This window comes from Electrophorus electricus, chromosome 20 (genome assembly GCF_041902795.1).
Source record: "Electrophorus electricus isolate QZ-2024a chromosome 20, ASM4190279v1, whole genome shotgun sequence".
Classification (NCBI taxonomy): Eukaryota; Metazoa; Chordata; class Actinopteri; order Gymnotiformes; family Gymnotidae; genus Electrophorus; species Electrophorus electricus.
Genome location: NC_137516.1, coordinates 8409863 through 8435617, shown reverse-complemented (window position 1 = coordinate 8435617; position 25755 = coordinate 8409863). Strand labels below are relative to the sequence as shown.

The following is a 25755-nucleotide window of genomic DNA, read 5'->3' as shown; positions in this document are numbered from 1 at the left end:
CTTTTTCACCATGTACATGCATTTCTACTTTCAGAATGGTTCACTAGGATTCAGCCAAGGGTGCTGGTATTGTGACAAATATGAAAATGAAAATAATAAAATAGACCAGCAAAATACAGAGACTAATATATGATGTCAGTGGTGCACTAGTAAATTTCCTAACATTCTTAATCACAGGGTCGAGGTAGCATGCTTTTAGAAATGACCTGAAATAAGAAATGAGTGACAGTGACCTGCAGATTTATTGCAACACTCTTGTCTTTGTTGTACTGAACTGCAATTTGAGTTACAAAGAACATATATATATATATATATGTTCTTTGTAACTCATATATATATATATATATATATATATATATATATATATATATATATGTATATATATATATATATATATATATATATATATATATATATATATATATATATATATATATATATATATATATATATATATATATATATATATATGTTCTTTGTAACTCATATATATATATATATATATATATATATATATATATATATATATATATATGCACTCACTTTAAGGTTTTTAGACACACATTATAGTTTCTAAATACTCAGAGAATATAAAAGGTAGCACATAGTTGAATATGAAAGCTAAAAAAACAGCTTATTTAAGACAGTCCGTGTGTTCTGCTATTTCTATGCTAAAATATACAGTTATAATGTACACCATATACCACACATTTAATACTTCATTATTTCTCTTTATGCTAATATTAGCATTATTCCATTATATTATAGTGCATAAGATCAAATGTAAAGTCAAATAGATAAACCCTGCACTAAATGGGCAAGGCTGTGTGTTTAGCTTTTCAGGAGGCTAGAACACTACAAATGAGACTGGTCTAAGTCATCCTCTGCTCTCTGTGATTGTTCTGCCTCTGGCACTTTTTGGGAACGTTTTGGGAAGGTTTGCCACCAATGGTGGTGCAATCCACTAATATGTAGATATCCAATTAAGGGATGAAAGGATTGTTAAAGGATCATTGTTAGTCAGCATCCACAGTCACGGATGTACAGTGAATAGAGTAATAAGGAGAGCATTACTGAGTAATGGGAGGGGCCTGGGACAAATGAGGGCTCTGCAAAAACAAGCAGACTTCTGACAGCCTGCGGCCAATCCACAGGCAGATATGGAGCGCCACATCGTTATGGGAAAATGAAATTATTGTAATGAAATCAGAAGTGAAAAAAGTAAAAAAAAAAATAAATACAGATTTGTGCATGTGTATTACTCAGTTTTTGGAGAGGTTTTCAGAGCTTTGCTACAGTGTCACCCATTAACTTGTTGGCCCTGGAGTGCTAATAGTGGAAGGTGCTAATGTTTGAAACACATTAGGGCTGTGATTGTGTTAAACTGTGCTTAACGGCCTTTAAGATTAACATTCTGCATGTTTTTTTAGAGCTTTCACAACACACACACACACAGAGACACACACACACGCAAGTATGAACATAGATTAGTATCAGCAACTTCTGTTTTTGTACATTGTAATGGGGTGCACTTGATGTTCTGGCCACACATACATAGACACACATACTCAGGAAGTGTGAGTTTATTAATCCAGACAGTGTATTAAAGTAAACCACCTTCATATAAACGCTCTCATGCAGGGCGGTAAGCAGCTACCTGAAGGTGTCAGAAAAAAACGTTATTAGAGACTCTCCCAGCAGAGTGCAGACTGGGTCCTTTTGAGTAACCTAGGCAAAAGGGGCAGAGTTTGAGTGCAGTTGGGGGCAGAATAATGGATGATCCTGGATTTCAGCAGTGGCATGATCATCTCTGGCTTTGTGTCTGAAGTTGTACCTAATAACAAAAAGAGCTAAAGAGGTTTTAGTGGATTTCCTCTTCCACGGATCTCCCTGACTGAGGCCGGCGGTTACTTTTTATGCTGCTCCTGCTCCAGGCCAACTGTTCTCATTAGTGGCTGCCAGCCATGGATGAATGGGAATCCCTGCCCTCTCACACATGCTTGGGCAGCAGTCCAACAGCAAAGGTGGTGAACCCGTTGATCCTGCCATGGATTCAGCACCATGTTGAGCTCTGGCAGGCTTGGGGTAGGCTCAGATAAGCATTGTAGTGCATGGAGTGAGGGCCCACCACTACAAGTTACACACACACACACACACACACACACACACACACACACACACACACACACACACACACATATATAAACATATATGTAGCACCATGCAAAACTCTTAGGCACCCCAATTAAATTATGTTTAAAAAAATTTTAAGTTATTTGAAAGTTTTCTATATTTCCTTTTTTCTATATTTCATATTCCTATATTTCTGCATACATGTAACCAAAAGGATCATTAGACTTTCACAATAAAAAGGAGATATAAGGGAACATTTTAAAAATCAGACAAAAATATTATACTTGGTAATTTATTTATTGAGGAAAATGATCCAGTATAATATATCTGTGAGCGGCAAAAGTGTGTAGACCTTTGCTGTCAGTATCTGGTTTGACCCCATGTTCAATAATGGGGAAATTACATTTCCTGTAATGGACTTGCACATTGGCTTGGAGAAACTTTAGCCCATTCCTCTGTACAGAAGAGCTTCAACTCTGGCATGTTCATGAATTTCCTCACATTAATTGCTTGCTTCAGGTCCTTCTACAACATTTCTACTGGATTAGGGTCAGGACTCTGACTTGGCCATTGTAAAACATTATTTTTATTCATCTTTAATCATTCTTTGGTACTGCAGTGTGTGCTTAGGGTCGTTGTCTTGATGTATGACCCACTTTCTCTTCAGAGTCAGTTCACGGACTGGTGTCCTTACCAGATCTTAGAATTCGCTGGTATAATTCAGAATTCACTACTCCATCAGTGATAGCAAGCCGCCCTGGCCCACTTGCATCGAAACAGGCCCAACATCGTGTTTCACAAATGGGATAAGGTTGGAATGCAGTGCTTTCCTTTCTCCAAACAGAATGCTTGTCATTTCAACCAAAAAGTTCTATTTTGGTATCATCCAGCCATAGAACATTTTTCCAGTAACCTTCTGGCTTTTATTGGATCTTGGATGCTCTTGGAGTGACCTTTGTTAACTACTCCTAGGGAAGATAACAATGCTCTTGAATTTCTTCAATCTGTCTAACCCCTTTAGAGATGGTTTTTGAACCTTCTCCAGCTTGATGAGCATCAACAATTCTTTTTTTTTTTCGGAGGTCCTTAGAAATCTCCTTTATTTATGCCATGATACAACATGTTGTGAAGATCAGATTTTGATAGGTCCCTGTTCTTTAAATAAAAACTCATCCATTCATATATGTTTGGCATCCAATTGATTGATTCAAATTTCACCTTCAGATTACTGTTAATCCTAGAGGTTCATGTTAATATAATAATAATAAGTTAAGTTTATATAGCACCTTTCACAGACACAAGGTCGTTTTACAATGACAGAGATGGAGGAGAGAAAAAAAGACATTTGCTACTCATATATGTGTAATATTGTAAATTCTTCCTCAATGAATACATGATCAAAACATCATCTTTGTCCCATCTATTTAATTGGCTTCTCTTGATCTGCATTTATGACTTGTGTGAAAGTCTGATTGTTTTAGGTCATACTTTTAGAGGGTTCACAAATTCTCACAAATTTTGAAGTACCCATATATATATATATATATATATATATATATATATATATATATATATATATATATAATTTCCTTTCTTCTCTTTTGTTAGTAAAGTCTTATCTGATCTTATCTAACCATCTGTTCTCTTCAGAAATATGTCCTTTAGCCATTCTAGATGCACATGAGAAACAAATTTTCATGGCAGCTGTGTTTGGGTAATTGCTTGTATGAATGTAAAAGTCCAGTAATGCTAAAGCAGGAGGTGAGTGTGAGGGAGACACGATGAACAAAATTCAACTAACAAGACCCAGCAAAGTCAAACAGAAGTGCACTGATGAACTAATGAAAAGATAACAAAAACAAAATTGAACATAATAAAGGGCAGGGAGAACAGAACAAGACAGGGTGGAGACAGAACATGGTAGGTGCGTGGTGGACATAATATCAAGAACATCTTTTTTACAGCTATTTCTCAGTGATTTCACGACTAGAAGAGGCAATAGGATGCAAAGAAGTAAAGAGTGGAAAAATAAATACTGTCAGATTCAATATTATTAGTACATTACATACATTATGTACATTGTAAATATAGTATATGTGTGCGTGTGTGTGCGCGTGCACGCGTGGTCACACATGTGTTAAGACCATCCAATAAACCAGTTCCACAGTGCTTATAGACAGAGGCAATGTACTCCCCTTCAACGAACCTACACACAGTCTGTGATGTGAGAAGCTCTTCTGGCCTTTTCATCTCCTTATCCCATTGGGTTATAAATATCTATAGTTATGAGTTATCACAGTGGAGCTGGAGACACAGATAAAAAATTACAGGAAACGTTTGCTCTTTGATATGTCTAATTTACCAAATAAGTGGGAGAATTTATATGTAGTGTATATATAAATGTTTCATTTGAATTATGTATTGTATTATGTATTATGTACTTATCCTTTTTGCATGACATAGACCATAACTTTCATAAAGAATTAACAGTTGTTGTCATCCACTCACTTCAGGTTTATAAAGATGCAATGCTTTAGGATAAGGATTAATAACAAATATTCAGGAAAAAACCTCAAACTTTGTGGGTGTGCGCATGTGCGTGTGTGTGTGAACATACTTGTGTAGGGGACAACCGAAATGATCTGTATCTGACGCTGGAGCGAGGTGACTTTGAGAGAGGAGGGAAGAGTGTGCAGAAGAATATTGAGGTGACAGTGTGCGTCCTGTATGCGGATGGAGAAACGCTTAAGGTGAGCCTCCGACGCACATGACTGTGTGTGTGTATGTGTGTGTGAAATTTCAGAGAAAAGGTGTTTGCTAACATCACACACTAACGTGAGGAGGTGTCCTGTACTTATCTTCGTCAGTGTAGCTGGAGGTCACAAATACACATATACAATGATATATGTGTGTGTGTGTGTGTGTGTGTGTGTGTGTGTGTGTGTGTGTGTGTGTGTATGTGTCCTGAAGATGGGGAGGTTATATAGGTTATGTATTCTTTGTCTCTCTCTCTCTCTCTCTCTCTCTCTCACTTGCTCTTTCTCTCTCTTTCTCTCACTGTCCCCCACCCAGGAGTGTATAAGCGTGGGCTGTGGAGAGCCAAATGTTAGTGAACATCGCTCCTTTGTGCTCTACCACAATAACAGTCCTCGCTGGAATGAGAGCCTCAAACTGCCCATTCCTATTGAACGCTTCCGTGGTTCGCACCTACGCTTTGAGTTCAGACACTGCTCCAGTAAGTGACCTCTATACTTAACCTTTTCAGAAATTGTATATTCCTCTCCAACCTACTTTACACAGTATTTTGTGCAACATACTAAATAACTAATAAAACTAATAACTAATACATCTAATAACTAATAAAACTAATAACATAATAAATAAAACTCTGAGTATTTTTTACCTGAGTCCCTGAACCAGATGTCTCCAGTCATATTTGTTTCAAAATGGGGCAATGAGAAAGCTTATATAGCAAATACAGAATCAGACATTTTTATGTTTTATATTTAAAGCTATTCACACCTCAAAAAAATCACCTTGTGCCATGGCACATACATTCCTTTCTGTTTTAGTCACCCTGTCAGTAAACCTTTTTTTTTTTCTTTATTGCACTTGCTTTAAGCTAAAGATAAAGGGGAGAAGAAGCTTTTTGGATTCTCCTTCACTCCACTCATGAGGGAGGATGGAACCACCTTAGGAGATGAATGCCATGAGCTTTATGTGTACAAGGTCAGTCAGACACACACGCGCGCACACACACACGCACCTGTGTAAGGCTTAAATATTAAGGCTATTGTTGGGGAAAGTGGTAGCACAGTGGTTAAGGTACTTGACTAGTAATCAGGAGGTTACTAATTCAAGCCCCCCACCACTGTCAAGCTGTCACCGTTGGGCCTCTAAGTAAGGCATTTAACCATCAATTGTTTAGTCTCTGCATAAAAGCGACAGCTTCTGTTTGTTCGTTCTGTTGCCATCCTGGGCCTTAAAACACTTAATACTGCTGGTTACAAAAGCTCTGAGAGTGCAATCAATACACAGCATGTGTTCATGCACAAAGTGTCTCCAGAACTAAAACTAATTATATCTTTTTTTTACCCTAGTTTTGTAACAGCCAGCCCAGTGGCTGCTACAGTGGTTAGTCTGTTGTAGCCATGGTAACATAGCAATAACACTGTAGCTGAGAGTGGTAGCAGTACAGATCCAGTTACAAAACATGGGAGATTTTTGACAAGATTGAGATAAAGTATGTAAACTGTTTGGCTGCTCTTTGTGGGCCCAGTTTCTGTCATGTCAATCAATGTCAATCTTACCACATTTCCAAAGAAATTTCCACATTTCTAGTCATTTAGAGGATTACTAGTAGCACTTTGAACTCAAAGTTCTGAAACCCCCCATTCAATTCAGTAGTTTTTAAACTGAAAGCATAAAAAAATAGAATTAATAGAATTATCTTATGAACAGCTTTTGAAGTATTAAATTATTTATTTCTTACATTTACATTTTTTACATTTACATTATGTAACATTTACATTATGTTACATGTACATTATGTAAATGTAAGATTATTTCTCTCTTGTTTTTCCTTTTTCTCTTTCTCTGTCTGTCTCATTCTGTGTGTATCGCTCTGCAGTGTGATGAGAACACTACGTTCAGTAATCAGGGGCTGTATTTGAGTATGCCGTGTTGTAAGGCAGACCTGAACAGCTGCCCCGCTGTCCCAGCTTCACTGCCATTCCAGCGCAGTAATAAGGAGAGCTTCTGCATCAGCACCTTACTGGCATCCACAAAGCTTACGCAAAACGGTGAACTCACATGCACGCACACACACACACACACACACACACACACACACACACACACATACATACGCATGCACACACAGACACACACACATACATACGCATGCACACACACACACACACACACACGTACATACGCACGCACACGCGTACGTACGCGCGCACACACACAGATACGTACGCACGCACACACACGTACACACAAAGACACACACACATACACACACACACGTGCACACACATACATACGCATGCACACACAGACACACAAATACACACACACATGTGCAGATGCACATGCAAAGCAGCAAAATAATGTCAGTTTGTCAGTTAGGGTTGATTTTTATATATATGCATCTGTGTGTGTGTGTGTGTGTGTGTGTGTGTGTGTGTGTGTGTGTGTGTGTGTGGACCTACAGTGGACCTTCTGACCTTGCTAAAATGGAAGGCTAATCCTGAGAGAGTTCTGGATGTGCTTGGTCGCCTACGACTTATCAGTGGAGAGGAAATTGTAAAGGTGCAGGTGCTGCAAACACACACACACACACACACACACACGCATACACACATGCTCACACGTCCTTATTACATGGATATTCAATACACTCCCTGACATGTGAAAATTATGGAATGTGTTTTGCATGCAGTTCCTTCAAGATGTACTGGATACACTATTTTCTCTGCTTGATGACAACATTGACAAATATGGACCACTAGTGTTTCAGTCACTGGTAAGAAATGTTAGAAATGTGTGTGTGTGTGTGTGTGTGTGTGTGTGTGTGTGTGTGTGTGTGTGTGTGTGTGTGTGTGTGTGTGAGAGAGCGAGTGCATGAAAGTGTTTCTCTTTTTTATTTGCATATCCAGTGCTTCAAAGCTTCACACATACATCATAAAACCTAAAATAAATAAATAAATAAATAAATGGATGAATGAATGAATATGAATATATATATATATATATATATATATATATATATATATATATATATATATATAAATTTTTCTCCTCATAGTTCACAAAGGATATAATTTGTCTTTTGTGTGTTGTTGTGTTTTAGGTGTTCATCATTAATCTCCTCAGGGATCCACGATATTACCATTTTCGCCCAGTTATGGACGCCTACATACACACCCAGTTTGCAGGAGCACTGGCTTATAAGTAAATAAAATTTCAATTACGCTGGCAAAAGAGACAGAAATCCTACCCTATAATTACACAGAATATTAAAATTCATTTTATATAAAAGTGTAACAATAATGATGAATTAACCCCCAAATTCATGAAAAGTATTTTTTAGATTAAAAATATATTTAAAATTCTAAATTCTGTGTGTGTGTGTGTGTGTGTGTGTGTGTGTGTATAGAGAGCTGATCCGCTGTCTGAAATGGTATATGGATCGCTCTGCTGAGGTTGTGCGTCAGGACCACATTCAGGATGCTATGAAGGTGTGTGTGTGTGTGTGTGTGTGAGACTAAAATAATTAGTTACAGTTTTATCAGTGCTTTCCAAAAAGCTGGCAGTCATAACATACTTAATTCAGTTGTGACTATGTGCTTAAAAATTGAAACATATGCAATAATTACTGAATATATTAACTGAATGTCCATTCTGTAATAAGGAGAAATCAAAAGTTAGCCTTCCTCACACACTCTGACACACCTTCTTTTCCAGTAAAGTTCTGCAGGACATGTAATTACTGTTAGAAACGTTTGTGCATAAAAACCGCAAGTTTATGCACATGCTTACTGTATAGTGTACATTTTAGTGTTCTTCAAACAACCTGATATTAAACACATGCTGGCCTCTAGGTTTCACTCACAGTCTCTAAGAGTTGTGTATCTGTGTGTGGGTTTAGGCGCTGGAGTACCTGTTTAAGTTTATTGTCCAGTCTCGCGTTCTGTACTCGCGTGCTACCTGCGGTCTGGAGGAGGAACAGTTCCGAGCCAGCATTCACGAGCTGTTCCACTCCATCCGCTTCCTGCTCAGCCTGGACGGCCGCAACGCCGAGACACTAGTCTGCACACAGGTGACGGAATGTCGCCCGCACCGTAACGGGTGATGCCCATCCAAATCACCCATGTTTCCAGCAACCCGGTCCACATTGTGTACCACTGTGCACTGTCCTGTTTCTCCTTAATCTCCTCTCCTTCTTCTCCCTCTTGTCTCCTTCTCTTCCTCCTCCTCGTTTCCCTCTTCTTCTGCCTCACCCTCACCAGGCTGCGCTGTTGAACAGTTTTCCAGACATCTTTGATGAGCTGCTGCAGATGTTTACTGTGCAGGAGGTAGCAGAGCTGGTTAGGGGCACTCTTGCCAGCATGCCGGGCACGGTGGACATCGGGCAGTCCATGGACGTTGTCAAACTCCAGTCCATTGCTCGTACTGTGGATAGCAGACTCTTCTACTTTCCAGGTTGGCCTTGTTGTTGAAGTCTCGCTCACAGAGTTAGTCATCCTCACTGCAGTCCTCAGGACCCGCCAAACGGTCCTCATGTTTGCTCTAAACCAAGCACTTAAGGGCACTGTATAGGTAGTACCATGATGTAGGTCAGAGCAACAGTATGGACCATCTGGTGGAAGAGTAGTTTGGAAGTTTCCAGACTGGTTTTATAGTCGCATGTATTTAGAATACATAAATACAGAGAAATCCTTGTACAGCACCATGATCCTAATTTATAAAAACATAAAAATTATGGAAAATGGAAATGCCATTCTAAGAGACTTTAATTGAATTGTCATAATTATTCATTCTAAATAATTGGCTTGGAACTGAATTAGAATTTGGCCTGGTAATATAGGATTTTTGGGCTTTTGTGAAGTTTTACTAATGATCCAAATTCCATTAGTTTTTTACTTCTACTGATTCTGTCTCTCTCTCTTAATTTCCCTTTCTCTCTTTTTTCTCTGCCCCCTCCCCTTCCCCCCCCCCCCCCCCAGAATCTCGGAGTATTTTGCTTCCAGTAGTATTGCATCACATCCACCTCCACCTGAGGCAGCAGAGGGAACTGCTGCTGTGTGCTGGAATATTGGGCAGTATCTTTTCCATCCTCAACACTAGTGCTCAGGTACATTCACACCCACTGCTGGTGGAGACAAGGGCCATAATCCAGGGTCCTGCTAAATGCGGCGTCACACTGGCAAGTCACTGAATAATAATAATAATAATACAGCTTCCTTTAATTTTGCTCCTCCAGGAGTCTTCCTGCGTACAGGAGGAGGTGGAGATGATGGTAGAGAGCTTGTTGGACGTGCTCCTGCAAACACTTCTGTCCATCATGAGCAAGAGCCAGGCAGTGGAGAACAGCAGAAGCCAACGTTGTCCCCAGTGCACGGCAGAGATAACGGTCAGCTGCTCACCACATCTTTCTCTTCTTCTGTTAACACATTTCTGCTCATTGTTTGAACTTTTAGTAGTAGGGTTGTGTAGGCTTAAGCTTTAACCAGAACCCAGAATTAAGATGGTCCACTATAGCTATTTTGAGTATTTACCATAACATTATTGGACCTAATGGTTTTATAACAGAAACTAATATTAATTTGACTCCCCTGTTGTAAGGGTTGGCACCAGGCTGAGGCCCCCTCTGGCCACCAGAGGGAGGCCTCGAGTCAACCATACTACTAATCAGGCTTGATGCCCAACAGTTGGGCTAGATCTATAAAAGTCCAGTAACCCAGTTATTCAATGCTGGGTCTTTACTAAAGTTTTGAGCCAAACTCCTAGCCAAACTCCTAGCCGGTATTGAGGTCTGTGAGCCCTTGTGCTACACTTCATTTCTTCCCTGTGAGGGTGTCTGTGTTTTTACATGTCCCCTCTCCAGTTCTCCCTTCTTCAGTCTGTCTCTCTCCCAAGACTTCCCTTAGCCATTAAAGTTCCTCCCTGTTTTCTAGTTTTGTTTGGGAAGTTTTAGTTTGGTTTTCCCCAGTGCACTGAGGTTGCCATTCTTCCCATGGCGTCCTTTGTTCTCCTCTTTTTCCACACTTGGTATGGTGTTTAGTTTTTCCTTTTGTTTTACCTGATCCAAGATCTAACTGTTCTGCACACAGGCCAACAATCATTAGAGTGTGGTTGCTCACCCAGTAGGCTGTTGGTGTTATCACCTGTGTTCGAGCCCACCTTACACCTTTGTTGATTTTGTTCAAAGAAATATGAATTTGATGTTTCTGTGTGTTTTTGGTGTTCTTTCTGGGACAGTATGAATTTAATGACCTTCTCTATGTGATGATGTAATACCTCTGTCAGTATCTTGATAATGGTTTTATATCTGATGCTTGATTTTCCTTCAAGATCAATATGTTTGATAACTCAGTTTGGTCATGTCCCAAAATACTCTCATATTCTCTCATTGTATATTGAATTACACTTCTCAGACTTCAAGAGCAACACCTGATTGAGATTTTTGCAGCTCACAATTTGGAAAGTCATTATTACTTTGCTTGTAGGAGCAGTGTGTGAGCTTTGTGCCCTGGTTTCCATGCTTGCATTCCTGCAGGGGCTGTTGGTGTTTGATGCCTTTTTGCATGTTTTCATACAGCAACAGGAATGAGTTTGATGACTGTGTGTGTTTTGTTTGTGATTGGGCAGGGCGAATATGTGTCCTGTCTTCTCTCTCTGCTGAAACTGATGTCAGAGCTGCATTTCCACCATCTGCTCAACAACTTCCACAGCAAAGATGAACTCAAGGTAAACCAAGAAAAAAGAATGCTTGCTTCAAAATCTGTCAGAAAGCATTCAGAGCCGTTGGTATATCTATGATATTCAAAGTGAAATTTAGATCAGAATATTGCGCACTGTTACATTATTGCTACTGTTTGAGTGTATTTCTCCCTTTGTCTGGAAACTGCTCCTAACAAGATCATAACACACAACTTGCATATGAACATTCTATATGACAACCTTAAAATAAATCTCAAAATAGCTGAACCTCTTTTTTAGAATGCAGATTTTATGATACTGGACCAGATTCCTAAAAATCGATGGTAACCGCCCTAAGCCACACAAAATATGCGACACTGTATTTAATTCATAATCATAAAGTTAGCATGCCGATAATTAGCAACATGGTGTGGTAAATTCACCCGTGTTCTAGGTGAAAGCCAATCAAAACTAATGTCTACTTGAGGCCATACATATTAAAGACACCCCAAGAGAGACTAACCCCAGCTGTGTGCTTAAAAGTACACATTAAATAAAAATATATCGCATTTATAACTTTCACCAAGACAGGAACTGCATGGAGGCACTGAGCTGATGAGTTCACTCCTTCTAAATTGTATATCGCCTCTATATCTATAGTCTATATCTGTTTGTAGTTTCTTCCTCTATAGGATCTAAATTTCTTATGGCAAACATTTTTTTGATTGCTCTTCGTTGTTACTTGTTAATTTAAATCTGGCAGTAGGTTTTATGAATTTGGCCTGCTGTGATGTCCATATTGGTGGTGGGTCACTACCATGCAGAAAGAGAGATGGGGAAGGGTCACTGTAAAGACTCCAAGGATGTCACATGTTTCCCTGCAAAAATTAGTGTTTAATGTTGTTTTAGAAATTGTTGAGCTCTGTGTATGTTGTATTTATTGAGTCTCTTTTTCTTTAGCAAGTATGTATAAAAGTGTCACCCATCTTGTGTGTGTCTGTCCTTCTAGTAACCTTCCTCGGCTCTCCCCAATTGTCTTTAGTCATTTTCCGTTATTGTTAGGAATATTAAATAAACAGAGTGCTTATTGCTTCTTTGATGCTGATGCTACATTGGTGTCAGAAGTGGAATGTAGCCATGGAGCTGGATGATATCAAACAGCGCATCAAAAATAAGGTAACAAAGAAGACACTACCTGAAGAAAGGTGTAACTGAGCGTCACGCCTGTCCTCTGCCTGACGAGTCCAGCCTGCCGAGAGCTAGGCAGCTGGCTGGGGAAGAACGTAAAGAGGTTAGAGTGCGGAAGCTCAGCAGTGGAGCCCTGCAAAAAAGATGAGACATGCATCTGCATGCCATATTCCACACAGCTGTGAGTCGTTGCTGGACATCACACCTGGACAACACTTGTCACCATGATGCAGTTAAGTCTGGCACTGAAGGGGAAAGGCCTACAGGTACTCATGGGTCTGCTGCCAGAGTAGCATGACAACCTAGTAGTGCTGAACACAGCCATCGAGCAATGTTTTTACAGGTACTGGAGGTACTATCAGCTGCTCTCAGAGATACGGGGCCAAAAATGAGCGTGTTGACCCCAGAGCTGAGCACAATATTTTGGCAGGTATAACCGGTGTTTGAGAAGGCTGCAGAGGAGGAATTGGCATCTGAACACTTCTTCAACATGTTGTTGCTGGGAGAGTTGAGACAACATTTGCAACTCACCACACCAGCTAGCATCCAAGCAGCTGTCGCCAAGGCAGAGAGAGAAGAATTCATCCTCAGTACAAATTCAAGCAGCATGTAGCGTTGCTGCTTGCAGTGGAGCTCCTCCACCCTGTACTGGATCACCATGGTTACAGCAGCACCCACAGGCATATGACTCTCGCTGCCAGGGACAGCCATTCTCACCGGGCATGCAGATCACTCCACCAGAAGAGACTCCGCCCGAAACTGCAGTTGCCGTAGAAGAGCTCCTGCATGGTGTGGGAGCACCTGGGCCAGGTCATTTATTGGATTGGTCGTGGTCCACATTGACCAGTTTTCCATATATTAGGCCTGCAGAAAGAAGACCTTTCTGGGCCAGGAAGAGTGGGTACCACAGCCAACCACTGGTTGCCACAGCATGAACGGCTTATGGACTATGTACAGACTGCCTGGGTCGCTAAGATAGCTGATCCTTGGGGGCAAAAAGCATTTTTAGAAGTGTCACCATCTTTGTGTGTCTTCCTAGTTACCTCCCCCTGCTATACCTATTAGAGTTGTCATTTTCTATAGTTGTTGCAAGTGTTAAATAAACAGGGCATTTATTGCGTTCAATGATTGCAATCTCTGATCATTCTTCTACACTGACGCTACAATATGCTTAGTGTGTCATTCCAAGTGTGTGAACCTTTTTGTGTGGAAATTACTGATCCTGTCTCATATTTACAGGAGTTTTTGCTGAAGATATTTTGTGTGTTCCGGAACCTAATGAAGCTTGGCGTCTTTCCAAGAGACTGGAGTATTATGCGTCTCCTCACCAGCCAGTGAGTGTTTCCCTTTAGTCAGTTAGTCAGTGTCCTGGGGTTCCCAAACTTGGTCTGGCACACCATGGGCTGCTTGTTTACCTCATTACAGTTTAGTCACAACTTTTCATTTTGTATTCACTAGCTTTTGCTATGTTTCTTACTATCCAAGCTGCTATTTGCAAATGCTATAGGCTAGGGACTGCTATCTTTGCTTAGAAAGATGTATATTGTATAACTTCTATGTACATAACAGCATAACACTTGCATTGGTTAGTATTATTATATGCATGTATATCTGTGTATACGCACATTTTACACTGCAAGTTTAACACTGAATGTGATGGAAATTGGGGTTGTAATTTGACAAAGACGTTTTTTGTCTGGTGCTTGTCAGGCCTGACACCAGGGCTGTTTTTGTCTGTACGTTTATGATCATTGGTGTTCGTTATGATCATGTAATTAGGATTGCAATGTTCTCTCCACCCATCTCCAATTGTTGGGTGACTGCAGAGTCTCAGACTGTGGGAGTTATTATGCTATATTTACACAAACTGAAGTTCCAAATCGATTTTTTTTTTCTTTATATCAGCCTGGTAATGTTTGCTTTCTGACTCTCAATTGTCTTTTCTCTTCCACAGAATCATTGTAACAACAACCCAGTATCTGACTCCTGCACTTCATAAGAACTTCTCAGATGCAGACTTTGATTTTAAGGTAGGTATACTGACACTATAGCTTTTCTTTATGTTTGGCTGCCGCTAGATCATTTAAAATGTCATGACCAAATAGCCCATTAAGAGTTTCCAAAAACTGAAACATAAATTAGCACGCTTACTCTGCTGTTGTGAGATGCTAATTTATTGTAATTTTAAGGCAGGAGAGTGTTAAGGCCAGCATACTGTAAGTGGAGATATGTAAGTGGGGATATGCTGTGCCCTGCTGTGTCATAACAAATAACAGGACACAATTTCCCATACTAAACATGTTATATATGACTAAGTCAATCAACTATGACCGATATGCATGTATGCCTGTGTATGTGTGTGTTTTCCATCTTCAGGTGTGGAACTCCTTTTTCAGTTTGGCTGTACTATTTATTAGTCAGCCAAGCCTGCAGCTTGAGTGTCTTAGTCCAGTCAAGAGGAAGCGAATACTGGACAAGTACTGACACACATACACATGCGCGCACACACTCAAATGTGTACGAAAATGATGTTACAAATGACCACACACACACACATTGTGTGTTGTCTTAAATAGATATGGAGATCTGAGAGTGCAGATGACGTATGAGCTCTACAGTATGTGGCAGAAGCTGGGTGAGAGCAACCTCCAACTCTCTTTCTTTCTGCCTTTGTGTTCTGTTTGCTTCAGATACTAACAGTGCAAGCACATTCAGACACTATTGTACTATGGCATGTATTCTCTGTCTTTTTCTCCTTCTCCCACCCTCTTGTATCAGGTGATAATAAGCCCCACTTCACCCCTGGGATGATGGGTCCATTTCTAGGAGTAACCCTGGTTCCTCAGGCTGAGGTCCGGAATATTATGATTCCCATTTTCCACGACATGATGGACTGGGAACAGCGCAAGAATGGAAACTTCAAACAGGTTGGAGACTAATTAACAAGTGTTCTCTTAATAGCCCAAATTCCTTTTGAACTAAGCTAAAACAGTAGTGAGTAGTGCGTGAAGACATTTCATTTGTAACCATATTACTGCTAGAAGACTTGGTTTGATATCAGAACAGGAAATTAATGCATAGTTACAAATGCTCTGGAGACTGAAGCATAATCTCAACACATAGCATACTTATCAGGTTTTAGTATGAAATTGAACTTAAATTGAATTGTTTTAATGTAATAAGTTAATACATTGAATTTATGGATTCACATTGAATTATTTCAGGCATATTGTACTTTTTGGTTAAAGTAAGGTGTCAGGTGATTTGGTGAAATTATTTGGTAGTGTGGTGTAACACGATTGTGGGTTTGTTTCCCAGTAGGACCTACTGTGTCATACTGATAACTGTGTCACTCTGGATATGTGAGAGACATATGATTTTGTGTCAGACATTTGTGTAGCGTCTGTTTATAAAATCTATGCAAAAATTCCAGTTAACATCTTAATGAGTCCCTTGTTGGGATAAAGGATTAGGAGAAAATTTAGGTCAGATAAAAGCTATGGCAGATCAAACATTACTTTATCTAATGTCTCTTTTGGGGGGGTGTGGGGGGCTTTTTGTATAGGTGGAGGCAGAGCTGATGGATAAGCTGGACAGCATGATGTCAGATGGGAAAGGAGAAGAAAACCATAGAGAACTCTTTGGATTATTGTGAGTACAGACAGCCAAATACAAACACTCTCATTGTACATAGGACACACATCCATCAAGCAATAACACACACAAGCACACAAGCGTGTGAGTCACAGCGTTTCCTCACAACTCCTCTAAGTGCTGATGCTAATCACAGTTTACAGCTTTTCAGGGGTTCTTAAGAAGTGGCCATCAGGATCACACATAAGTGTCGATTTACTGAGGCTTTGAGTTACATTTAAAAGCTGTGTTGATTTTACTCTCAGTGCACACAGACTCACACTTCCGCCATTACCGCTGCATTATGCAGTAAATAACTGAATTGTCTTAACATACAATCAAAAACAAATGTGATATAACACTGTCAGAAATTGTATTTCCTCATTATTAAATTAAATATTATGGAATTTTTTTCCATAGGACCCAACTCTTCGGACCATACCCTAGGTAACATAGCACACAAGCAGCTAATCTCTCTTCGAACAACCCTACCCATTTCTAAATTTAATTCTCATTCTCCTAATCTCAGCCTGTTGGAGAAAATGGAGCAGGAAACTTGGAGAGAGACAGGAGTGTCTTTCGTCACCTCAGTCACACGCCTCATAGAGAGACTTCTGGATTACAGGTGTGTGTGCGCGTGTGCCTTTGTACAGTGTATTTGTGCATAATGTAACCATTACGGAGATGGTTAATGTAACTTCATATCTGTAGGGACAGTGTGAGAGGAGAAGAGGCAGAGAACAAAAAGTTGGGCGCCAACATCATGGTGACTTCCACTACACACTCCTTCATACACAATTTCCCTTTCTAATCATTGACCTTTCTGATACTGTGTTCAGTTACATTTTGAGACCTAAAAGAGGATAAACCAGAGAATGAGAATTGGCATGTATTTAAAAAGGAAGGGATGGCCTTTAAAACAAAGGACGAAGAAGAAGAAAATGCCTACACCACAGCAGGGTGTAGTTTGTCCCTGCTCTATTTAAATAATCTAAAAAATATTAATTCAAAAGTTTGATAAAGATTTCCTCTGCGATACATGTAATAACTGTAGCTTCTTAAACTCCAGTGTATGGTGGTTTGATAAGAACTTCCACTCTTTATTCTCATAAATGCATACATTTTTATCAGTTTCACTTTGGTTATGAATTTCATATAGGTATTTGTTTTTATGAGTTTCATATTAGTTACTGAATTGCTTAATATTAATAATAGCAAATAGCCTAGAGTGTAAACGGTTAAGTACTAACAACTTACAGTGAATGCACTCTGCTTTATCTTAGAAGTAGCCACAGAGAATTAAATGCTTTTATGACGGCAAACAGCCATTACATGCCAGTAGCAATTTATGCTGCTTCAGTTTTTAGCTGTCCCAATATGCTCATGCAAGCTTCCCTATTACTAAAGGCATTATAATTTTATCAGTAAAAGTACCAAGACTTTAGAGATGTTTATTCAAAAGTCAGTTTGAACTTTCCTGGGACCCAAAGTTAGTGTTTCAGACTTCTTCACTGTTTTGGACGTCTTTTCCTATACAAACCACACTGACTTGTAGAGTTCAGTAATTTTGTTGACCATAAACTGAATCATTATTCATTCATTTAACTGTTAAAAATTGGCCAGCCATATCATGATTTGAAGTGTTACATTGTGAAGTGTAAGTACATAGTAAACAGGTAAACCTTTTATGTACATTATCAATCATAGATGCAATTTATCCACTATACAATCAAGCATCATTCCTTTCTTAGTGCATTGTGTGGTCATGATTTGTGCTTCCATGCAGAATTTCTACAAGTGTGAGATAACCAAAGAAGACATGTACATCCGCTACATACACAAGCTTTGTGACCTCCACCTACAGATGCATAACTACACAGGTATGGGGAAATAGTGTGAAACACTTACCACTATACGGAGTTCTACAAATCAAAGAACTTCAAAAACAAGACTCTCATAATCAAACTCCGTATCCTGATCTTCAAAGTCAAATTTATTTATATAGCGCTTTTTACAACAAAGGGCAGTTCTGAAATTAAATCATGTACATATGGATCAACATGTGTGTGTGCGTGCACACGCGCTGTTGTTCCCTGTTCATTTGGTCTACAGAGGCTGCTTTCACATTGTTGCTGTACTGGGAGCTGCTGCAGTGGACTGATCAGCCTCTTCGAGACCTCATGCAATACCCTGCTGAGAGCCAATGGCAGCGCAAAGAAACCCTCAGCAGAAAGATACTACATTACTTCAACAAGGGCAAGGCAGGTTCTACACAAACACACACACACAAGGTCATTGCCCCTAAGGTCTTCCTCCCAGCCATTTGGGTGATAATCCATACAAGTCACACTCTTGCCACAAATTGACTCAAGTCTTTTGCATTAAGTGTTCATATCTAATTGCACTAAACACTATCTTACAGTCTGCTCTTTGGAAAGCAAAAAGCTGTAAATAAACACTGCGGGTTCCAGAATCAAAAGAATGATCTTACATTTTGCCAGCAAAAACACCAAAGGACTTTACTTTGTGAACCATTTAAAGGTAGAAGAAATCTCTAGTTAAAGGAGAAGAAACTGTTATGACATTGGTAAAAGTATCTTCCATCCAGTTGTGTTTAATGGACAAATGTTTAAAAAAATCCTCAGTACAGTAAAAAGTAAAGATAGAAACATCCTTACATAACTGTGTGTGTCTGTGTGTGTGTCTACACAGTGTTGGGAGTATGGGATTTCTTTGTGCAGGGAACTGGCCCACCAGTATGAGATGCTATATGACTATCACAGCCTGAGCTGGATACGGGTGAGTGTGAGTGTGTGTGTGTGTGTGTGTGTGTGTGTGTGTGTGTGTGTGTGTGTGTGTGCGTGCGCGTGCATGCATGCAGGTGTGAGTGATTATACATCATGTACTAGTCATATATATCTTGTACATCCACACATCTGAGTGCATTTATGCTTTTTTCTTTCCCTGTTTCAGAAAATGGAGGCCAGTTTTTATGACAACATCATCGAGCAACAGCGTGTGGAGCCTGAATTCTTCAGAATGGGCTTTTATGGACGCAAGTTTCCCTTTTTCCTGCGTGTGAGTGCACTGTCCTCTGGCAACTTTATGCATTATCTTTTTTGAAAGCGATGCAATCTGCAGTGTGGTCAAGTAGGTAGCACTGCAGATTCTGCAGAAATAAACTAGAAGTTAATGTCTTTTTGTGTGTGTGTGTGTGTGTGTTTAGAATAAGGAGTTTGTATGTAAAGGGTATGACTATGAGCGTCTAGAGGACTTTCAGCAGAGGATGCTGACAGAGTTCCCACAAGCCATTGCCCTTCAGCACCCCAACCACCCAGATGACAGTATTCAACAGAGCGATGCCCAGTGTATCCTGCTTGGTCCGAGCATGCAGATGTGTGGAAATGCCTTTTTCACATGCTGTCCTGCACTGCTGTGTATGCATGTCTATGCTCCGTTCTTCCCTTAATGCGTGCGTGCAGACCTCCAGATCTATGCTGTGACCCCAGTGTCAGAGCTTTCTGATGGGCCGCTAATGGACAGGGTGCCTGAGCGGATCAAAAGCTTCTACCGCATCAACAACGTCTCCCGTTTCCACTACGACCGGCCCTTTCACAAGGGCCCCAAGGACAGGGAGAACGAGTTCAGGGTGAGTGCAGTTATTCCGTGCCTATTTCAGTCTGCCTTGGTGGAATCAGCCTGCTACCTGACTAAACGGCATGCTGTGTCATGCAGAGCTTGTGGATCGAGAGGACCACTCTGATCCTGTGCCGGCCATTGCCCGGCATCTCGCGGTGGTTTGAGGTGGAGAGGAGGGAGGTGGTGAGTACAGGAACAATTTGTGTTCTCTGCCGTCTAACCCTTAATGTAGCTATGGAAGTACTTAAAGTTGCTGTAAGACTCCTTCAGAGGTTAAGTCCAGTAGAACTTAGCAAAACCTGTAATATTGAATACAGTAGCTTTAATAGTACTGTAAATCTTCAGATTATATTATCACTGAGTATTTAATTATTAATTACATTTGGTATGTCATATGGTATGTACTCCTTTGCAGAGGTGGTAGTACTGTAATGATGTTTTAAAATGGTTATGACGTACTTATGGGGTAAAAATATTCATCTTAATAATTACTTGAGTAATTTAGAATGAGAAGGCCAGTGGCAATGAAACTTCAGAATTACAGTCTGATGTAGGCTACACAGAGCCCCTGATTTATTAAGACCCCAAATAAATAGTGCTAATTTGCTTTTGCAGTGTAATATATTGTATGTGTATTTAATAGACATTTTTGCACATGATTTTATCATAAAAATGTGTGTGCGAAGGCAGTATTTAAATTGAGATACTTTGTGGAATGTTAATTGAAGGTTTTAGTTGAACAAACAAAAAAAAATAGATATAGAGATAAAATAAAAATCTAAAAGAAGAATAAAAATCTAATAATACATAAGAATAAAAGTAGAGCTAAAAGTAGAACTCTAAGGGTCTAAGCATGAACGGGCCCTTGGGAACATGGAACACAAGACGCCCACAAAGTGTACGAGTCAGACCATAACCTGCTAAAGATGACATATAGGTGACTGTGCACTGCCAGGAGCCAGGTGATTGTGCACTGTAGAGCTGAATAATGACTGATCTGGCACAAGATGGGCACTCAGCATTATACTGTCACTACATGAGTGTCTGTAAATTTCTGTGTTGATGTAACCTACATTTCCTGAATTCTGACTGTTTAGGTATGAGAACACAATGCCTGTGATTATATGCAAAGTAGACTTGTGCTATACAGGTTCCCCATTGCCAATCAGGCTCAAACTTGACATTTCTCCTCAGTTTGTTTTGAGTACAGCCGTCCAATTTAGTCAAAATTGGAAAATCTCTGGTAGCATTTCAGCCAAATTAGTTTAAAAGGTCATTCTGGTACCAATTTGATCAATATGAGGAGGACAATATAATGAGGCCATCAAAAAGTCAGCAAAAAATTATGTAGTTTCAGATTCTGAAGTTTATTGCAAGAAAATCCTAGGACTAGAACTCTGTCAAAATAAGTTTAATTATATGATAATTATTGAATTATTGAGACTCTTGTGGATATTTTGACACCAATTTTGTGGAGATCAGGTGAAAAATCTAAGATTAAATTTCAAAAGTAGAGTTTGCATATGCAAATATTCAACAAAAAAAAATCAAAACAGGAAAAGCTAAGTAGTTCAAATTGCAAATTAGTTTTTGTTTTAGGCAAGTAATCAGAATCTGCAAAACTGCTGTCTCTAGGTATCATATGGTAGGAGGTACAGACTTCAAAACATTTTTGCTTCGCTGTAGCACCCCCTTCAGACTGATCAGGCTCATCTCATTCACCTGAGTGCTTGGACCTTATTGAACGTAGGCCTATTAGTGAAATCAAGTTGGCATTGCTAGACAAATGTATCTGCATTATTTTGGTATCTTGACATAATTTGGAATAACCTGATCTTGATGAGTAGTCCTTCCTCTCAGAACAGCAGCCACACAACACACAATAGTATCTGCATTTCAGTGGTATTATTTCAGCTACGCAAGAAATTGTCTTTCTCAAAAATACTTGCAAGCTTGATGATAACGCTCTCCAGATACTAACTTACATTTGTATTGTCACTGCCTTGTATTTTGCACCCTCAGGTAGAAATGCTCCTAATTGCATATTCATTAAGACAAAGGCACAAAACAAATGATGCATAGTATTTTGCTCATTTGAAAGAGAAAATCCTCTGTAGATCTTGTTAGCACATCAACGTGGGCAGTTTTTGAGGTGGTTGTAGTTTGCATATATTTTTGTGTACATAAATTTTTAGCAAATCCGGGCCATAGTGTGGTTGTCCTGTTATGCAGTGATTTCAGTCACAATGTAAGTTCACTTTATACTACCTATTTTTGTACCATTAACTGTTAGTTCGCAGTATGTATGCGATTGGCATTTATTAGATGAAATGATTATGTAAAATCTGACCTCTTTATGGGTGCTCTGAAATTAGAGCAATGTAGTTTGAAGGAACAGTGTTCTAATAGTCTGCATTTGGTTTTGATGAGTTAAAAAATTTCTATAAATATGAATGAGAATAAAACATAATGTCATATGCAAGAGCTTGATGATTATATATTATATACATTAGTCCACAAAATATGGTGTTAGACTGCAAGTACTAATGGTGTTAGACTGATAATATAGGAGTACACTTTATGATTTAACAGAGGTTGGTAGGTATGCAAGAATTTTGCCTTTGTTTGTCTCTATAGCAGCCAGTAAAATAATGCAGTAAAATGATGAAGCAAAATTTGTTACGAATTTACTCAAGAAAGAGTATAGTATCTCTAAGATTACATTTACAAATACGCATTACTACCTACCTCTGCTTCTGTATGTATGTGTGTGTTTGTGTTTATTTGCATACACGTCCACGGGTAACAGGTGGAGGTTAGCCCTCTGGAGAATGCCATGTACGTGGTCGAGAACAAAAACCAGGAGCTGCGAACCCTAATCAGCCAGTATCAGCACCGGCATCACCACGGCAACATCAACCTGCTTAGCATGTGCTTGAACGGCGTGATTGATGCAGCGGTGAACGGAGGCATAGCACGCTACCAGGAGGTGCTTCCCCTGCACACAACAGGGAAATTATTAAAGAATATATTTGACATATTTGAAATGGATATAAGCAGGATCAGAACTGTAGTGAGGGCCATAGTGTCAAAATGCAGTAAACTTCACATCCAGTAATAAAAGCATACAACTGCAAAGGGCCATGTGTCTGCCTTTATAATTGCCTCTGTGCTATTCAGTACTGTTCCCTTGTTTACCTGTCGACAGTGTCTGTTATGCCATTAGGCTAGATCTAGCACTAAGTATAACAAATGCATGACAGTTAGAAGCACAGCTGCATCCAGAGCTACCTGCTGCTCCGAGGTCAGTCGAAAACCAACAGTTGAGAGTCATGTTGCTGCTGATTGGGTGGTATGCAAGCTTTTACACAACATTACTCTAAAGTCTTCTAATATGTACAATCTGCCATAACATTACTAGAACATTATCAGAACATTTCAACATTGAATTTCATAAAACAACAACAGTAATTCCAGTTTAAATAATAATAAGCAACCTTTAGAAAGTACACAGGACCAGCTCCAACTTCTCCCCTCTGGAGGACCAAACGTGGTAGTCCTCCTAAATAGTTATGGCCCTGACAACAGACAGTGTGAGATTCTGAGGAACAAAAACAGGAACCATAGACAAAGATGGAGATCTCTCATTTCCTCATGTTGATTTTTCAGACTCGTTATAAGAACTGTTCATGGCATTGTAAAATAGATCTGATTTCATTTTAAAACTATCAATTAAAGGTTCTCTATAGCCAAATAGTCAGGTAAATATTTAATATAACCTGCCATTCAGTTTATCTTTCTACATATCAGTGACTACATGGACAATGTTACTTGGACTTAATTTGGAATAGAATGCCTAGAATACTTTATATCTCCTCCTTTTTTCAGGCATTTTTTGATAAAGACTACATGAGTAGCCATCCGGAAGACATGGAGAGAATCGGCCAGCTCAAAGAGCTCATGCAGGAACAGGTAAGAACACCTAGCACATACATGCACATGCCTTCATTTTTTCATTTTTAAATGTTTGTATTTAAAATGCATATTCTGAACACAATGGTTAAAGGTTCACATTCTGGGAGTTGGCTTGGCTGTTCATGAGAAGTTGGTACATCCGGAAATGCGTCCCCTGCATAAAAAGCTGATAGATCAGTTCCACGTGATGAGGAGTGGTTTATCCCATGTGAGTATATATTCTGCTTCTCAGTTTTAATCTATGCACTCTGTATTGTCAGTATATGAACCTAAAGTCATTGTGCGTGTGTGTGTGCGCGCATTCATGCATGTGTGTGTGTGTGTGTGTGTGTGTGTGTGTGTGTGTGTGTGTGTGTGTGTGTGTGTGTGTGTGTATATACATTCTCCTTCAGGATACTGCTGCACTCGAGAGGTTCTGTCCTTCAGGTATGAGGATCCTCCCACCAAGTCCAGAAAGCAGCCGAATAATTCACAGGCACAGGTGAGACACACATATTGAACAGGCTGAAACGACACACCTTTCAGCTAAAGATCCTCAGTACCATTGCTGCCAATGGAAGTGGATCGGTGTTTCAACCGACTCATGTAATCTAAACTTCTTATTTAGGTAAATTAGGTTCAAATGCTTTTTTCAGACTTATTACAGATTTTGTTTAAATGGACTTGTTCAGGTATTGTTCAGGTGCATTACAGACACACATACTGGTCACAGGTGTTAATATTTAATGTTTAAAATGTTCGATAGCTAGTGTCCACAAACAAGTTTAACACCAGGGGGATTGGATTGGCAGCATTTAATTTTGATTGTGTGTACACCAAAAACACACCAGAACAATTCTTGCCGTTTATGGAACAGTTGTCTTTATATAAAATTATAAGCCTGATTAGTCTTCCCTTTCCTCTGTTCTCCTGATTACCTTTCATAGTCCCCTGGGCTCTCTCCGCCTCCCCAGTGCCCACCCTCCCAGTGAGGGCGGGCCTTTAATGATCTTAACAGACGGATTAATGGACCAACCAGATGATACCCCGCTCATGCAGGTCAACATTTTAATCTCAGACAAGAAAATCCATTTTGTGCATCAACACAATGAACCACCCATCTTAACGATGCTTGTATGTCGTCTCCAGCCTAGTCCCTCATCCTCCAGCCTCAGTTCCATACGCTCCTCTTCTTCCCAGATGCTAAACTCCGCACCTTCTAGTGCAAGAGGTAAATATAATATATATATATATATATATATATATATATATATATATATACAAATTTTCTCAACATAGTGCACTGACTCTGTCAACATCAGCTCTTAGTTTGCATCTCTTTCTGTCTTCTTCATTTCCCCTGTTTCTCTTCAATTCTTTCGCATTTTTCTGTCTCCCCCCCTCACTCAGGTTCTCCGTCTCTATCTGATAAGAACAAGAATAATCGGGAGCTGCTAATGTTGCTCCCTCCCCACAGAGAAAGACCCAACAGTGCTGTTTACTTTGGCAACACTGAGAATGGACAGGTACAAAAGAAACATTGCTGTTTTATCAGAGACATGTCACACTTTTAACATACCAGCAATAACATAGCATAATCACCTAGACTGTAAGTGAGACCATTAAACTAATGTAAAAGTCTTTAGCAAATAATTAGGCATTTTAATTCAGAAAATTACTCAGTAAATGGGTTTCTTGTCTGAGCATTGAAGTTGTTGTTCTTTAAAGTTATGAATTATGAGTTAATGAGTTATGAATTGTACATTTTTCATCATGGGT

General features: G+C 39.5%; 1 protein-coding gene across 5 annotated transcripts in view; it reads left to right on the top strand.

The window, feature by feature from the left end:
* The window catches only part of LOC113578894 (dedicator of cytokinesis protein 3-like), a 49765-nt gene that overhangs the window by 16401 nt on the left and 7609 nt on the right, over positions 1-25755 (top strand). For 4 of the 5 annotated variants that reach the window (XM_035536326.2, XM_035536324.2, XM_081703846.1 and 1 more), the window contains 36 exons: positions 4759-4883; positions 5206-5368; positions 5756-5862; positions 6764-6935; positions 7352-7455; positions 7580-7663; positions 7991-8091; positions 8297-8378; positions 8789-8959; positions 9150-9342; positions 9867-9994; positions 10124-10273; positions 11512-11610; positions 13990-14084; positions 14705-14780; positions 15127-15227; positions 15327-15385; positions 15529-15677; positions 16316-16401; positions 16804-16830; positions 16913-17008; positions 17095-17149; positions 18170-18263; positions 18496-18644; positions 19096-19182; positions 19357-19461; positions 19610-19751; positions 19866-20032; positions 20119-20205; positions 22832-23011; positions 23911-23994; positions 24089-24205; positions 24390-24478; positions 24924-25035; positions 25126-25207; positions 25387-25502. In XM_035536326.2, the coding sequence (XP_035392219.1) occupies positions 4759-4883; positions 5206-5368; positions 5756-5862; positions 6764-6935; positions 7352-7455; positions 7580-7663; positions 7991-8091; positions 8297-8378; positions 8789-8959; positions 9150-9342; positions 9867-9994; positions 10124-10273; positions 11512-11610; positions 13990-14084; positions 14705-14780; positions 15127-15227; positions 15327-15385; positions 15529-15677; positions 16316-16401; positions 16804-16830; positions 16913-17008; positions 17095-17149; positions 18170-18263; positions 18496-18644; positions 19096-19182; positions 19357-19461; positions 19610-19751; positions 19866-20032; positions 20119-20205; positions 22832-23011; positions 23911-23994; positions 24089-24205; positions 24390-24478; positions 24924-25035; positions 25126-25207; positions 25387-25502 (4034 nt within the window). The remainder of the gene's footprint in view (positions 1-4758; positions 4884-5205; positions 5369-5755; positions 5863-6763; positions 6936-7351; positions 7456-7579; positions 7664-7990; positions 8092-8296; positions 8379-8788; positions 8960-9149; positions 9343-9866; positions 9995-10123; positions 10274-11511; positions 11611-13989; positions 14085-14704; positions 14781-15126; positions 15228-15326; positions 15386-15528; positions 15678-16315; positions 16402-16803; positions 16831-16912; positions 17009-17094; positions 17150-18169; positions 18264-18495; positions 18645-19095; positions 19183-19356; positions 19462-19609; positions 19752-19865; positions 20033-20118; positions 20206-22831; positions 23012-23910; positions 23995-24088; positions 24206-24389; positions 24479-24923; positions 25036-25125; positions 25208-25386; positions 25503-25755) is intronic. The other variant, XM_035536325.2, reaches the window with a different exon arrangement.